General features: G+C 47.0%; 1 protein-coding gene across 1 annotated transcript in view; it reads left to right on the forward strand.

The window, feature by feature from the left end:
* LOC144153872 (glutamate receptor ionotropic, kainate 2-like) overlaps positions 1–16,060 on the forward strand; it is a 234,313-nt gene that overhangs the window by 66,309 nt on the left and 151,944 nt on the right. Inside the window, exons 2-3 of the mRNA XM_077685610.1 lie at positions 448–597; positions 4,510–4,761. Coding sequence (XP_077541736.1) covers positions 448–597; positions 4,510–4,761 — 402 coding nt within the window. The remainder of the gene's footprint in view (positions 1–447; positions 598–4,509; positions 4,762–16,060) is intronic.

Genomic DNA, 16,060 nt, shown 5'->3' on the forward strand with positions numbered 1-16,060 from the left:
CTTGTGCAATTGCTTTGTGTATATATCTCTAGATCGGAACTTGACGTCAGGTTTGCCTGTTCTAGTAAGCTGTGTTTTGTATTGATTGAGTCGGGGTGAGCGATTAAGCAATAACATTACTGTTTTAGTAAACAAGTGAACGGGTATTTAAGGTAAGAGCCACGGAAAGACGTTGTTGGCTACTAAGAATGTCTCGTGCTACAAATGTTGTTTATGCCAAGGAAAGAAGCGGGGGGAAACATTTGTTCCCCACCTTACCAAGAATTTAATCATCGTAAATATACGTTTGCCACAGTAAATTGTGACATAGCACTTGTAGGCTTCACGCACGAAAAAAAAAAAAAACGTGTGATTCAACCCCAAAATGGTAGGGGTCAGGAGATGGACGTCACGTAATGTTTTCTGTTGTTCCCCTTGTTTAAAATTGCATCATTTTACGTGGCGCAGGAGGCCTGTTCGAGACCAAGGAGGACGCCATTATGTTCCAAGCTGCCGTGGACCTGGTCAACGAAGACTCGAGCATTAACATGGAGCCCAACCTGCTCCCCCTTGTCGAGCTGCTGCCAGAGGACAACAGCTACGAAGCGGTCAGAGACAGTGAGTGCACCCTTCACCTGCCTCGTCAAGAGAGCACCCGTCGCCAGCAGACGTTAAGATAGCGACACAGAGAAAGCAATAAAGAGGTACATTAGAAATGCCACAGCATAACTAGGCTACTGAATCAAAACATTATACCTACCCGCCACGTCACTTAAAACTAGTTTGCTATCTTTTTCTTTTGCACTGGAGACGCCACTCTGGAAGCTATGTCTTCCAAGGATGCAGCGAAAATAGAATTCACCTTCCCTCCCTAAAAACAGTTGAGAGAAGCGCGAAAGCTGAAAGTTCGTGGAAACGTCACTGAAAGTGCGTCCAATTGATCGTCCGACCCCCCCCCCCCCCCAAAAAAAAAAAAAAATCGCAAATAAAGATAGAACATATGCGACCATTTTTCGCGGACCTAGTAAGCGTATCTACGAAAGATCTAAATGTATAGCGATATGGGGTTTTAGGAGATAATGGTATATTGTACTCTTTCGTCATGTGATCGATGCGTGTATTGTCCTATTTAGAAACGTTCCTTTAGCGCGATTTTCAAGTAAGTGTTATGACACAATACACACCCGGTTCGAATCACGTGCCGTGTGTCTAGAGATCTTATCAGAGCATTTAGACCGACCAATCGGTCTATGAGGAAACGCATAATTTTACTCACAGAACGCCATCGGTCCCACTATGACAGCTTTCGCTTTTTTTCGCTTTAAAAAGATGAAGTCAGACACGAAGCATCGCTTTCTTAGACCCGACAACCATTCTACACAAACAAACTGTTCTCTCTTTGGTAAAAAAAGTGCCGCTTCAGTTTGAGATTGCATCCAAAAACGAGACAGAAGGAGCTTGCAAATGACAACAGAATACCGTTTAAACTAGAACCGTTAAAAGAGGAAGCTGACACTCCTCAGCGCGCTTAGAAATTTGGGTTTGAAGTCTGGCCGTCACTAAAATGATGTTTGCAAGCATTGTGTGGCAGTTGCAGGTGAATAATTCATCTGCGACACTTCATGATCTTGAGCCATGTCGGGTGTATACTTCAGACGATAACGGCTAGAGCACAAAGCCAGATAGCTTGTTCTTCACTGTGTAGCGAAACGTCCATAGCACAATCTGACAGTAGCAACGTTCAAAATTACACAGATCTTCCAATAGTTCAAGGTAATCATTTCAATGAAGCATGGCTGCAGAAGCTGCACTGGTTGGATAGACGAAAATTTAGAATGAAGAATATTTTGAATGATAGAGGTACGAATGTGGTATCATTAAAAAAAAGCACATCGTGAACAATCCAAGAAATTATTATGAACACACATGAAAGACATCAACAAGGTTCCTTTAAAATAGCGACAAAATAAAGTTTACAAAGTTCCCCAGACATCACCCAGTCATCCGTGATCTTCAGCGGTCCGAGACCGCTGCGGAGAACCCTTGAGAGAAGCCGTCCAAAAAAATGAGTGGCAAATATTATGCTCCCTAACACGAAAATTGTGCACAGAGCGAACTGCAGTCTTCTCGGTCACGGCGCATAGCATCTGCGTCTCAGGGAGTGATCGCGCCATCAGCGAACGCACGATGGCGCGGGTTCCTCTGCCATTATCTCTCAGCGTGTCGCCACCGCCGAGCTTGTCGTTCTAATTCGTGTTTGAAGCTCCTGCGCAAATGATCTGTTCTGATGAGCCACGCAACCAAGAGGACTCGGAGCACATCCATGGTTGCCTCACTTGTTGTTCTTCACTAAATCCTGAGTGCTACAGTGGGCTGAGGCAGCGCACTCACTCGTGGGTTCTCTCGACGGAAGCGATGGTAAGCCTCTGCGTCAGCGGCGCGAACTGCGTCTCAGGAAGGTAACGCACATCATCGTCGAGCGCACGACCGCACGCGCTACTATGACGTCATCTCGTGGCGCGTCGCCACCGCCCCCTATGTCTCACTGCCACCCCTTCACACTTTCGCCGCGCTTTCCACTGCCGTTGTTTTCTATCTTCGTTTTCGGTTACGGCGCCGATGCCGCCGTCACACCACAGTAACGGACGCAAAAGTACTGCGCACTAAAAGCCAAAGATTTCGAGGATGCTGGGACAATGCTCAGAAGACGGTCGCGAGACCCGTCGATTTTGTCTTTGTGGTGAGAGTCGACACAAGTCACCGGCATCCCCAAAGGGGTGTATTCGCGTTGCCGCCGCCCATGCTGTCTAGGCAAAAACAAGACAAGCTAGCGCACGTTCCTGTACAGCCGGAACAGTTGGTTTCTAAGACCTTCCATAGGAATTGCGACAACAGCTCCCGGATCGTTTTTCTTGATTGGCCCACTGAGGACCGAAAATTGCGAAACTAGCAGACAGCAAGAGCTTGCTTTCTCCTAGCCGAGTGAACAAACTTTTGTAATCTTAGCCCGGTCTCATGGGGAAGAGACAGACGAGCGAGAGCGTGCTGGTGCATTCTTAATCTGTAAGTTAGTTGGAACACTGTCCACGCTGGGGTTTCCACCAGTGCAGTTTTTATCGGAGCTTCATTTTCGTCGAGGGCGCGCTTTAAGCTTTGTAATCAATTCTGTGGTGTGGTGCAACAGCGTCGCGTCTCTAATCAGTAGGGGACCCATTTCGACATCTATGTCTACAGCTCGTTCGGTAGGTTACTTGATACCGCCAATTTGCATTAGTCAGGTCGCCGGAAAAGCTAATATACCAAATGGCGCACGTTGTTTCGGCTGAAGATATTTATATTGTGACTAGCTATCAAAACTAGTGAGGCTCCCTAGTTTTCTTCGTATAATTTAACGCAGAAAATGATTACAGATTTTGTGATAAATGCCACAATGAATTTCGACTTCAGTCAAAGTATTCAGCCAACCACGCCCTAGTCAGCCGGAGGCAAAAGTTAGCAACTTTCTACCGGATGCGCAACTATTTGGTCTGTGCACGACGACAAAGGCATCGCTAATAAAGATGGTCTACGCTTTAGCAACAAATAGTCATAAAGGCCATGGGGGTTGAACTGTTTTCTGTTCATCTCGGACTACGTGTGTAAATAGAATCATCTACCAAACAGCCAAACGTCTGGGGCGTTGTCAATGGATGACCATATGTGCATACGTAATAGTTCGTGTGCGTGTTGTTATTGGCATATCTTGAGGACGGTTGTCTTGATAGAGCAAGTTCGTTTCTCCGTCCCTCCCCCGAAACCCACACCCACAAACTCACACACTCACATACACACGCACGCAAGCACGCACGCACACACACACGCACACACGCACACACACACACACACACACGCACGCGAACGCAAGCACGCACGCACGCACACACGCACGCACACACGCACACACACACACGCACGCGCACACACGCACGCGCACACACACACAAACGCACACACAAAAAAATCTACTGAAAACACTCTTGCTTTGCTTTTTCTTTGTGTATTGCGCCTAAATATCTATCTATTGGAGGTAGGTGAGATTTAAGGGTGGAGCAACGCAAAAAATGCACAAGATACGATAGAAAATACTACATTCTACACTTTCCCCTTGTTTAGTGTTCTTTTTGCATTGTTTCGTAGACAAACATCCACCCCAACTTCCATTCTAGTTGTATTGAAACATACTCGATTTACTGCGAGACGCCGAACAAGGCTGTGCGCAAATTCTTGGTCGTTTTACAATACTGTTTTCGCGAGAGTTTTGCAGTTATGTTTAAGGCGTGTATGTATTGTCAGCGCTTGTAGTGCCCTGTCTTTCTTTCGTCATCATATCATACCTGCGCTGCTTTCCACGACATACGTGTATGGATTTTCGTGAAGAAGCAGGGCTAACTACACGTCTCGGTAATGAATAATTCTCACACGAGAAAGCCTTCTCCTCCAGTTGTAACGCCTCTACTCCCGTCTGTTTTCCTTCCATTTTTAACGATGCAGCATGCCGGCTCCTGTCCAAGGGAGTTGGCGCCGTGTTCGGGCCCATGTCGACCGTGAGCAGTGAGCACGTGAGTGACGTGTGCAACAGCCTGAACGTGGCGCACCTCGAGACTCGTTGGGACGCCGAGGCTGAGATGGCCGATGACTCCATCAACCTCTACCCGGACCCCGCCGTGGTCGCGGATGCCTACGCGGCCCTTATGAAACACTGGCAGTGGCGGTCCGTGGCCATCATCTATGAGGAGGACGAAGGTAAGAATGAGCTGGCTGGAGGATTACCATAACTCATACGCCCGGATATTTGTTTGTGATGCCTGGATGAGGCGGCATTACTAGGTCTTCCTTGTACTTCCTTGTACATCCCATTGAAGCAGAGCTAGTTCTTTTTCTGGCTCGACGACTGTGAAGTCGTGAAAACAACTTTTGAAACCAAAATATGTTTGAAAACTTGGTTTCAAAACTTGTTTTCAAACCAAGAGATGGTCGAGCTGGTGGCTCTCGCGAGTTCTGTCGGAGTGTTTTATGGGAGCCTTGAGATTTGTCATAAATACCTGTGGAACACTAGGTCTCGGGCAAAAGAGTCTCTTAAAGAGACTTAGAAAAGCCTTTTGTTAAAGTTACAAAAGGCCCGTATTGTCGCGTAGCACCAATATAGCGATTCAATGGCGTTGGAATTAATGATCTACGTTCAGTATTAGCTGCGCCAGAAGCAATTAAATGCACCTCTCCCCTCTTGACGATCGATTCCTCCTCCCTCTCTGCTGGTTTCAAAGCCGCTGGAAACCCTGGGAATAGCCGTGTGACATCGCGACGCTCGACTTCCGTTCTTCGCTAGCTACATTCCTGCGCCTAGGCACGCGTCAATCGCTGCGGACCCGCCTTTGCCTTTGCACAGTCTGAAATCGTCCGTATCGTTCACCTGATGGATCCGGATCTCAAACAGCGTCTCCTCGCAATGGTCTTCGACCCGTATAGCGACACCCCGCCTCTGAACGTCGTCCTAGAGCCTAGCGGCAGGAAGCATGCAGGAAGAGCAGCCGGAAGCCAATGGCAGTGACGTTGCCGGCGGCCGACCTTGCCGGCGATTGGGCGATTCAGGGAGCGCCTTGCCGTTGCGTCAGCCGCGATCGCCGTACGTCAGCAGCGATAGGCTCGCTGCGGCGTCGCGCTCATCAGCTGAGAAAGGTTATCTTCAAAAATTGTTTACAAATTATCCGTACAGCGTATGGGGCTCACACTTGGCTCAAAAATCCCCCGTTATGTGTTCTACCACCTGAATGCATTTGATTGCCACCATCACAAAGCTTTTCTGGGTCCCTTTAAGGTTTGGGTCTTAGACAATGTTGTCATCTTCAGCTTAAAAAGTTGCGATAAGTGTTGTTATAGGAATGTTCCTGCCTTAATTCGCGTAGTTAACTGTTTTACCGCCACCTCAATTGCTTCCTCTTCTTTTAAAGCTCAAAGGTTTGTCTGAATTGTTCTCTGTGCATCTTTTTTATGAAGATGAATTAATTGAAGCACTTCAAAGAGCGGCTATTCTAGATTTCGCTGTTTTATTTACGGCTTCCTTAGCGACCGAATACAGTGGAACAATTCACTAAAGATACTGCATATTTTTGCTAAGGAGGGCAAGGGCGGTACGCCACGTAGAGAAGGCCCGAACGGGGCCTTCTTCATTAATGTCCCGGATTATCTCTGCGTGCCCTTCCTGTTTTCTTCTTTTTGAAAAGGAGGCTCTTTTACGAGCCCGCATGGGAGAATTACGTTACATCCCGTTGAATAGATGGACCTATTCATGATTGAATTGAAGATTGCTGTCAATACGGGTGGATGGAGCCTTCAATACTAAAAGCTTTAAATGATTTTATCACGAAATGTGAGACATCTGTGGAATGTTTCCCTAATGTGCAAAGCTATTAAGGTCGTAAGTCTTAATTGAAACAAACAAATCATGCTATGTCTCGGCATGTGGTCGAGAGCTGAAGAAACGAAGAGTAAATACCCACAGAACTTGAGGGAGGCAATTGAGACGTCCGACAAAGTGAAAAAATTACACCATCTCCCCGAAGGGAAATATGTGGTGATGCAAAGCAGAATTGTTGGCGTCCATTCAGCTCATCGGACCGTGCAGCGTGTCTCAACCGAAGCAGCAACTGAGGAAGCGGCGCGCGGACCGGGTTTATTACATAGAGCAGATGGAGGGGAGAGGAGGAGATGAGAGAGCAGACGCGCATGCACGCTTATCGCGCAGCTGGCGTGTTGCCGTTATGTTGAGTGATCTGGTGTTTAGTAGCGCCAGAGGGAATTCCACGTCCGGGTCCACACCGGTGGCAAAAGCACGCAAGTACTGTTGTGTTACGGTGAGTAGGCGGTGGTGATCGAGGCGCCGAAACTCGTCCATAATGTTCTTGTCGATGTTGTCGTCTCTGTGGTAGAATCGGTAGTCTCCGTCAGCGTTGGTGAGGTAAAGGTTGCTGACATTGGTGCACCGGCTGAGAGCAACGTGCACGCCCTCGTCTTCGCAGCTTTGTCTTCTTCTCCTTCTTCTTCAGCGGTTCCCCTACGGGGCGATGACGACGGTGGTTAACGCGAAGCTGTCTCGTGATGGATTCTTTGGTTGGCCAGTCCCTAGGGGCATCCAGCCACAATCATCATCAGAGGCGCTGCGGACGGGGCACAGACGCGGGACATTCCCCCGAGCAAGAGACGCTAACATCCTCCTCTAAAGCTTTCAGTTTGTCGTTTCCGTTGACGTTCAGCTTTGCGTGCCTCCGTTGTATCAGTAGCTTCTTGACGTAGTTTCAATGAGTCAAGGACATAAGGCGCTTTTGTAGCATTTGCTCGTGTCTCGGTTTCGTAGCGCAGTGGGAAGAGCGCCGCGTGCCTCCTGTTGCGGCCAGAGAGTTGTGGGATCGAAACCGGGCGACGCTAACTATTTCTTTTTTTTTATGATGTAGGGGGAGAGGTGCGGACAACGCACGGACGCCAGACATAGCCCTGAGCAAGAGATGCTTTGCATCGAATAATGGTACCCTCGTGGATGCACCTCTTTCCAGCAACGTTTCTACATGTATAACTTGCACACTGAGCTATAGGGGGCTGCGAGTGCCCTGTCCCGGAATATGCCGTGCTTTACTGCTAGTATTTCTCAGCTGGCAAATCTAGCACTGTGCCCGCACTATCTCCGAAGCCAACGTCTCCGGATGAAACCGAATTAACGGGACTCTGGAACGCTTCTGACAAACGCTTTTACTCTTCATGTGGGGAAGGACTGCGAAAGCTAAATGTTATCGCGAGCATGGAGCGCCACTGCGTAATTTTCTCGTCGCAGTAGATACGCCTCTGTGACTGCTTTGCTTGTGTGATTTTCTCTTAATAGTATCTACCGAATGCGTTGATTGCTGCAACGGAAAGCAAGCCGTCCAATAACCGCTACACCACAGTAATGACGTCATTCAAGCGATCGGAGAACACCAAGGGTGGTAAAGAGAGGAAAAATCTTTTGAGCAACTTTCTAAGTTATCTGATGGACATAAAGCTGTAATTTCTGGCTAAAGTACTTCGCGATTCCCTTATTTAAGTGCACGGTGTTTGCTGGTTGACTACCCTCTGCAAGCACTTGAGAGTTCGAAAAAAGTTGGAAAAAGCATTGCAGGGTCCCTTACAACCAGAGTTGTAATCGAGGAGGCCGGCAGCGCAGCAGCTTTCTTTATTCGTCAGGCGAGCTCTGCCTGAGGGTCACTCAGTGGCTCTCGACGTGACCCAGCGCTTGCCCGGGCCTGGGTTTTGAAGGCGCATGTTCCTATGGTTTGTATTTCATTTATCAAATGCACTCCGGGACAGATGACATAGCTTCGTGATTACATTTCAGCCACGCCGCCGTAACACGACATCCAAGGCTTTCGCAGTAACAAAAGCGGACACAGTGCACGCAAAAACAACAATGTGCGCGTTAAGGCATGTACGCATAGATTACACCACACCGCACATTGGGAAAATTAATTTTAAATGAAGCATAAGATCTAAGACGTAAAACATTGCATTTGTGCACAACGCTAGCAAAACATTAACATAAAAAGTTGCAGAGGACATCGATGTATTGGTCTTAAGATGTACGATACGATACCGTTACCTCGACTCCCAGAGAGCAATTTGGAACGGAGTTGTTACATTTGCGATCTAGGCGTCACGCTGAAAGTCAGCTGAGTGAGAACAAATAGCCGCAAGGATTGTTAATGGTCGCGACTCAAAAAAGACAGAGGGAAGATTTTTGTTGAGGAAGAAATCATTGGGGTTTAGGAATATGGGTAAAGAGATAGCGCTGAGCTCAAGGGTGGAACCTCAAGTATATGACCCCAGGTGCAACAGCTCGTTCCCATGCCCTCTCAATCGACTCGGACTTATCTTAAGGTAACGAGCTGGTCAAAGCTCCCTCCATGTATTTATATAAGTGGTATATGTAATGTTTGAGTTATTCTCCCTATGCATTGCCCTTGAACATGGCTAGCTTTCATAGAAGAGAGTGGGTGTTGCCTCGAATTTAGCAGTGATTTAAGAATATTGTCTAATGTTCCAACCAACCATCTTCGTCCACATAGATTTGTAGATACGTGGGTTGGCTTATCCTCCACAAAGTTTTAGATTCTTACGCAGTAAGATCCCCTTGAAGATTGTGGAAAGATCAGTTCCTCAGCACAGGAGGAATGAGATGTTCATAAAGTTTTTAAACCGGAACTGTTGCAAGCCGAGTCTTCTCGCAAGACTGCTGTCGGTCGTGAGTCACGCAGGGGTAGGATCAGTTTCCCAGGCCAACCGATAGAGGGCGTAGTGGTCTTGACGCTGGCGGCCTTGCACATAGCCTCCTGTATAACGCTTTGTGGCTGCTCAGTGCCAGAAATTCCGCCGTTCTCTCCGGTGGCACCCTAATCACAGGTTCTCCTGTGTTGGCGAGAGCACGGTCAACATTTGTCTTCACACCTGGCAACAATAGGTGCCTAAAAAAGTTGTCAAGGCCCTTTGCAAACAAAAAATACGCGTTGTATTAAGGTATTCTCGCTCTACCACTGACGGACAACTCCTGTTCGAACAAAAAAGGTATAAAATTCGCGAGGCCTCAAATAAAACGATCTCGTAAGTGGCCGGGGTAATGCTAAAACTCGACAGTGGTAATTACAAAAGAGATGGTCTTTCTTGGGCTACCTTGTTCGTTCCTTATTAATTTCACGCAAAAGTTTTTTTCTGCGTTTCACTCGATTCAGCCATAAATTTTACGGGTGAGTTTGTGACCCTCTTGTGGGTGGGTGGGCTTGTGACCCTCTGGGAATCGATCGCTTATTCGGTATGTGATTGCTGGGGGAAGAATGAGTGTTGCGGGAGAAGTACAGAGAGAAACGAGCCAAGTGCATGCTGAATGTTTATTCTAAGCTTATACAGGGGCCCTCAAATACTGAGTATCGCCTTGAGCTAAAGCTTGAAGTCGTCATTCTTTGCACAGCAGCCCGGAATTGCCGATTACCGCGTCGTCAATATATTTACTACATGCGCGATGGCACCATTTCGTGGAGCAGCTGCGACGGAGAAATAAAGGGGGGAGGAGTGAGGGCGCGTACCCTTTCGGGGACAGTAAAAAATATTAGCAGAACGAGACTGAATGGACTCGTAAGTAAAAAAGGGGAGCTAAACGGTTTGGAGTTCTTTAAACAAAATTTAATTCGTACGACTCAATTATCACCGAATCAAGCATCATTATTTGTCACTTATCAACTCCTATAGAGCCATACTAAAGTTAAGTGGCTCTTATCGCCGTGACAAACTTGAGGACATGTATACATTTTGTTGTGCCGGCGGGAACAGCACACTGAACGTTCTTTAGTAGTTCTGCAACACCACGCATGGAGCTTCGGTCTTTAATATTGGCTCATGAAGTTCATGCTCGCCGTTTTGCGGACTTTTGTAACTGGAAGACGCCTTCGCGTAGCAGACGACGCCGAGGTGCGTTTCAGTTCACCTCCGCTTGAAACAGCAGTTCGCATCGGCATGGCCATCGAAAAACCTGGGAACTTGGCGCCCCCACAGTGAAAGGGCTGCTCCAATGCGTTTTGGGGCTATAGAGCAGGCACAGTCAGTTATAAAGAAGGCTATGCCTTGCAGGAACCAGTTCCGAGATACACCGATAGAGAGTGCAGTGGTCTCGCATAAGCGGGCTCCTCTCCCTCCCACGCGTGAGGGAGAGGGGAGGGAGCCTTCGGTAGCCGACGTTTAGCTGCCGATTGCTTTGTCCGAAGTTAAGAATTGGCGCGGCGACGGCGGTGCCGCTCCTGGGCGAGAGCCCGTTGTCGTTCGAGGCGAGAGGAGATAATCACAGTGCGGCTGTATGCGCAGATCGCACAATGGGTGGAACTGGGTTTAATTGTTTCGGGGAGGCGAGCGCGGCAGTCGTAGTCTCAAGGAGCACGGTACGTGAGTTCACGTTTCTTTTGGCCGGTGCCTCGTTCTTTTTTAGAACCCTGTGTCCTGATGTCCAGGTGACCTTACGTTTCTTCATTGTAGACGGAAGTATCTTACCGAAGCGTTAGGTATTCTGCCAGCAGTGAAGCCTAACGCTCTTTTATAGTCTGTAATGATGTTTACCCTTCTATTGGATACTTCCGCTAGTAGGAATGCCAAGGGAACGGTCATGCAGTCAGAATAATTGCGAGAGTACTCAACTACGACAATTGCTGCCTCGTAGTTTCTTATATCTCGGAGTCGGTGTTTACTGTGCACTCGTGATTTTGGAACTATCCCCGAATGAATTGATCCTGGCATATCGCCTGACCTGTGTAGTTTTGTATCCATGTTTTTTGTAGAGGAGAGATTTCATGCGAAATCACTGGATCGCTGATATGCACACCATGGCGTGCAGTTGTTTCTTGCAGTTGTTTCTTCCATGCGGTGGCCAGTCCCGATTTTGTTTTCCCAGCCTATGATTTGATGCTAAGACGGTGGTTTTTCTGATTTCTTGAAAGTAATCATAAAAACAAAATTTGAGCTCGTTTTCTTCTTCTTTATTATCATCACCATCATCACCATCACCATCTTCATCACCCAGTGACCTTTTCCCGCTCCTGTCCTGCGCTACCCGAGTGCAGTCTTCGTGTCCGAATTTTTTTTTCTTTTGTACCTCCATCGGGCTATTGGGCTTCCTTTTTGTCTAGGAACGCCTCTGGGTGGCCATTCTGTAGCCCTAGTGGTTCACCGGCAGTCAGTTCGTCTCACGGTAAAAATTGTGAGGTTGAAGGCTGCCTTTATATGCTCTCCTGATTGATGATGGTATTTTTTTTTATGTTCTTCAGTTTGGGTTAGTTTGTGGTTTGGTAGTCTCTGAGACATCTGGCTCATGGTCAGTGGCAGCGTGAGTGTTATAGTTTCTTCTTTAATTCATGGACTTTTTTTGTTTAGGCGTTTTATATTGTATGAAATTGGTTAACGTTTTTCTCTTTTCTTGGCGATTGTGAATCTGCTCTACCACTCTGCATTAGAGCCACGCTGACCATTCTTACGTGACTGTTCTCTGGGAGGACATTTGCACCTACTTTTAGGGGTATTTGTTCACTTGGTCACTTTACTTCATCCGTCGTTTTCCAAACGGGGCTGTCCGCCGAGACAGAACCAATTGACTATAGAAACGTAGTCTGAAAATTCATGTGATTAGACTCTATTATCAGGGCTTTATTTTAGTTTGTTTCTGCTCATACTCTATGCCTTCCTTGGGTTTTAAAAGACTGGCGTAACCGTTTGTCCGCTATTTTAGTTAGGACACCCAACGTTGGTGCCCGCACCAGTTTGTTTGGAAAACACTCCACGGTGGCTCAGTGGGTAAGGCGTTGCGCTGCTGATCCAAAAAACATGGGTTCGATTCCCGGCCGCGCCGAGCGTATTCCTGACGGATGCACGAAAATAGAAACAAACACGTCCGTTTGCGGAGTTTTAGCGCTCGTTAAATATCCCGAGGCGGTAGAAATTAATACGGAGTCATCCGCTACGGAGCGCTCACAGGCCAAGTGTGGTGTCGAAACTTGAATTACGGAAATTTAAGCTGTTATCTTCTCACGGAGGGGCGCTTTGGTGCGATGTATGGCGTAAGTTGCGGGCACGGCAGGCAGCAGTGCCTCCCGAGCATGCTACCACCGGCAGGGCGTACAACAAAATACACCACGAAGGCGTTGCACGCGCTGAAAATGTTTGTCGTTTCTTTCGTCTCCGAGTTTTATTATTGTCCTTCTTTCCACACTTCACTTGCGCTGCGCCATATTCCAGATTCAGGCTAGCCCTCACATCTGGCTGCCTTATTAGTAGCTTCCGGGTGGTAGCGATGACGTTTTTGCCCGGACGCTATATGAGCAGGGCTAATGGCGGACGGCTAGAAGCCACAGAGAAACCGAAAAATGAGCCCAATAGCGCTATCGAGTTGAACCTAGGGACCGGGTGCATCCTTTCTGTAATGATTATCTACCCATACGCGATTGCATTGTTTTGATGATAGTTGACATGCATTGGGTGTCTCCTTTTTCATACCATCGACCCCTACAATACATACAATGCTAATCTCATATAGGTAGAATCTAGCTCCAGCGGTCAAGTAGCGGTGCCGACGAACAGCTGCCACACGAGTTCCGTTGCGCGTATACATTTGCCAATTCCGTCGTGGTGATGTTAGCGCGGTAATTTTCACCGGGACTGTGGGGTCTGCATGAGCAGAGCGATTTAAGTTGGGTGACACAATCATGGCGACGTGCTGAAGTCCCCTCACCCCCCGTCCTCCTCCAATGTACGCCCCACTCCCCCCACTACCTGTAACAATCCTTCATCATCCTCACTGCACTATTTTCCCCAAAGCCTTACGCTCCCCACCCCAATCCCTCCCACCACTGTTTCACTCCTTTGCCAAAGGCTAGATTGGGAGAGACATACAGCATAGAAGCTGAAGTTCACTGATAGCTGATAACGTCTGGAGCACTCAAAGCCTTTGATCAAACAAGCCAAGCCATTATAGCCGTACAGTTAATTAAAATAAAAAAAAAACGTGTGTACGTAATGTATTTGACCACATTGAAGCGAAGCTAAAAATTGAACCTAATGAAAGATTAAAACGTCATTTATTTATTTATTTATTTATTTATTTATTTATTTATTTATTTATTTATTTATTTATTTATTTATTTATTTATTTATCAATACTGTAAGCCTTGGTCAGATCATTAGTTTCTCCTAATTCAAGTATCACTCAACCCCAAATTTTGCGACGTCGGCCACACGCTTCGTAAAATTTTGCAAATAATCAGCCACAATGCTATAATGGTTTTCATAGCAGACTGGATACATGCTGAGACATCCTTACGCGTTCGGAAAGTTACTTATACAACGCTATTCTTGCACTGTTTAATATTCAGCACAGCTTACGTACACCTGCAAAGCATTTCGCGCTTCGAAAGTTTTCAGCCGTGATCTGCCGCCCGAAATCCTTTCCCCAAAACTTCCACCTCGAAAACTTTATACAGAAAGGCCATTTCTAACTAAGCGTTTCATAAGCGGGTCTCAGTGCTTCCCTAAGTGGGCCTAACCACAGGAGGTTCTTTTTTTAAATTCTCCTGAGCAGCCCGGGGCTTATCGGAAAACTGCGTTGCTAACTTGCGCGGGGTTTAGACACTTCTCACAAGCTTACGTGCTTGCGAAAAAGAAGCGGAAGCTTCCCCGGTCGCGTGGTCGGGGCTTTACCAACTTTCAGGAGTCGCCCGTGACGCCCACACTAAGCTTTGAGCACCACCGCTGGGAAAGAAGGACGCCGGACCATACACTAACCGTTTTTAACATTCAAGAAGGTTGAGCTCCAGTCCTCCTTAAAATTCCGTTCTTCCCCGTCCCACAATAAAAAAAATGTAGAGAAGAAGACCCGCTCCTGCAAAGCTACGGCAGATTTAAATCCATTAGTTTACGAACAAACGGGACTAAAAGCCAAAAAAAAAACACACTAAGGAAGTAAAGCTAATTTGAAAATTAAAAAACTCATTGCGCTGATGAAGTGCAGAAGAGCGAAACAGATACTACAGATGGTATTAGCATAAATGAGCAGGGAATGGGCAAAACAAGTGAAGTTCCACAGTTCAGTTCGGCCCCAAAGTTCGCCACAACGGAGCAGTTCCACTGCGTGAAAAATTTAAAATAAAAATGAAAGCAACAAAAGGTATTGTATACACACTATTTACTGTATGTACAGCCGGTAAAAGGCTTGTCTATAACACAGCTTTCGTACTCTCAGCCCTATCCTGCCCCGCCGCCGCGGGATTTGAATAAAACGACTGCGGAATTCTGAAGTCTTAGCCCTTCGCTTTTGCCTCCGACATGTTTGGAACGAGTATGTTTCGGCAGTATTCTGTAGTAGCTGGTTGAAGTTGAAATCGCTGTTATAGACAAGCGTTTTACCGACTGTACACAGCAAATCTGTCAGAATTCATTGTCAGGGAGAGACTACGACTGAAGCAGTGACATAAATTCTTGTGATTAAAAAAAAAACTGAGTACTGGTAGCACATTAGGAACTCAATTGGGAAGCACAAGGCACCTTCTGTTCAAAAAGACGTCAGGTTCAACGCATACCCCTGGATCTGTTCCTCACATGCTCATAACGCTTTTAAATTGGATCCTTACCCCGCTAGTGATGTTCACACTTAAGCCACGCCTCATATGGACGAATACCTTTCCGGCGCAGCCTCCGTTTGTTGTGGTTTGAGTCTGGTAAAGGCAGAAATTTTTACCTCCGGCTACGTCCGAGATTTCGAAAGAAGGTGCTTTTATAAGTTCCTCGGATTACGCCGGGACCAGTAATGCAGTTTTTGCAGGGTTCTTTCCAAGGCAAATTTGACGAAGGATCAACCTTTTGTGTACGACGGCGGCGTGCGTCAGCATAGATATGCGGGGTGCACGCATGGGAAGTGTCAACAAGATGTTTCTTGCAAGCCTCCTAACACTTAATATTTAGATTGTTGGCTGCGGCGTCGCAACGCTACCTAGTGACTTGCCCTGATATCCCCTGAAGTGGGAGGGGAAGTGTGCTCGAGAAGAATAACGAACATGCCAACTTGGAGAAACAACTCCCGAAGTCCCACACCACACCAGCAGACTTCGTGAGGACTACATACATAGCCTTTGAAGGGCATATGTGGTCTGAGCAATGTTGAGAGCTGAGAGCAATTTTCCGCAAAATATTGCACTGAGAGAAGAGCTATTTGGAGTTTCTGAAGGGGGATACGATACAACAAATCTTTGTGCAGTATGTGCTTTTTGTCCAAATGAAGGGGCGTCACTTAAAACGCCTCGAACCGAAACAATTTCAACGGTAGGGAGTTAGATAGTTTAAAAGCGAAATTTTGAGATCAGCCAGAAAGAATGCTGGAAACCTTGATACTGAGCCGCGCAGCTGCATAGTTTTAAGTGGGCCTGAAAAGAAAGGCGGTATTAAAAGCCTGTCCCGACCTAAAATAATATTAAAGTGTCGCCTTCGCTATTTCCTTGTG

This window comes from Haemaphysalis longicornis, unplaced genomic scaffold, assembly GCF_048455015.1.
Source record: "Haemaphysalis longicornis isolate Haplotype H1 unplaced genomic scaffold, Haemaphysalis longicornis Haplotype H1 scaffold_9, whole genome shotgun sequence".
In the NCBI taxonomy this organism is placed as follows: Eukaryota; Metazoa; Arthropoda; class Arachnida; order Ixodida; family Ixodidae; genus Haemaphysalis; species Haemaphysalis longicornis.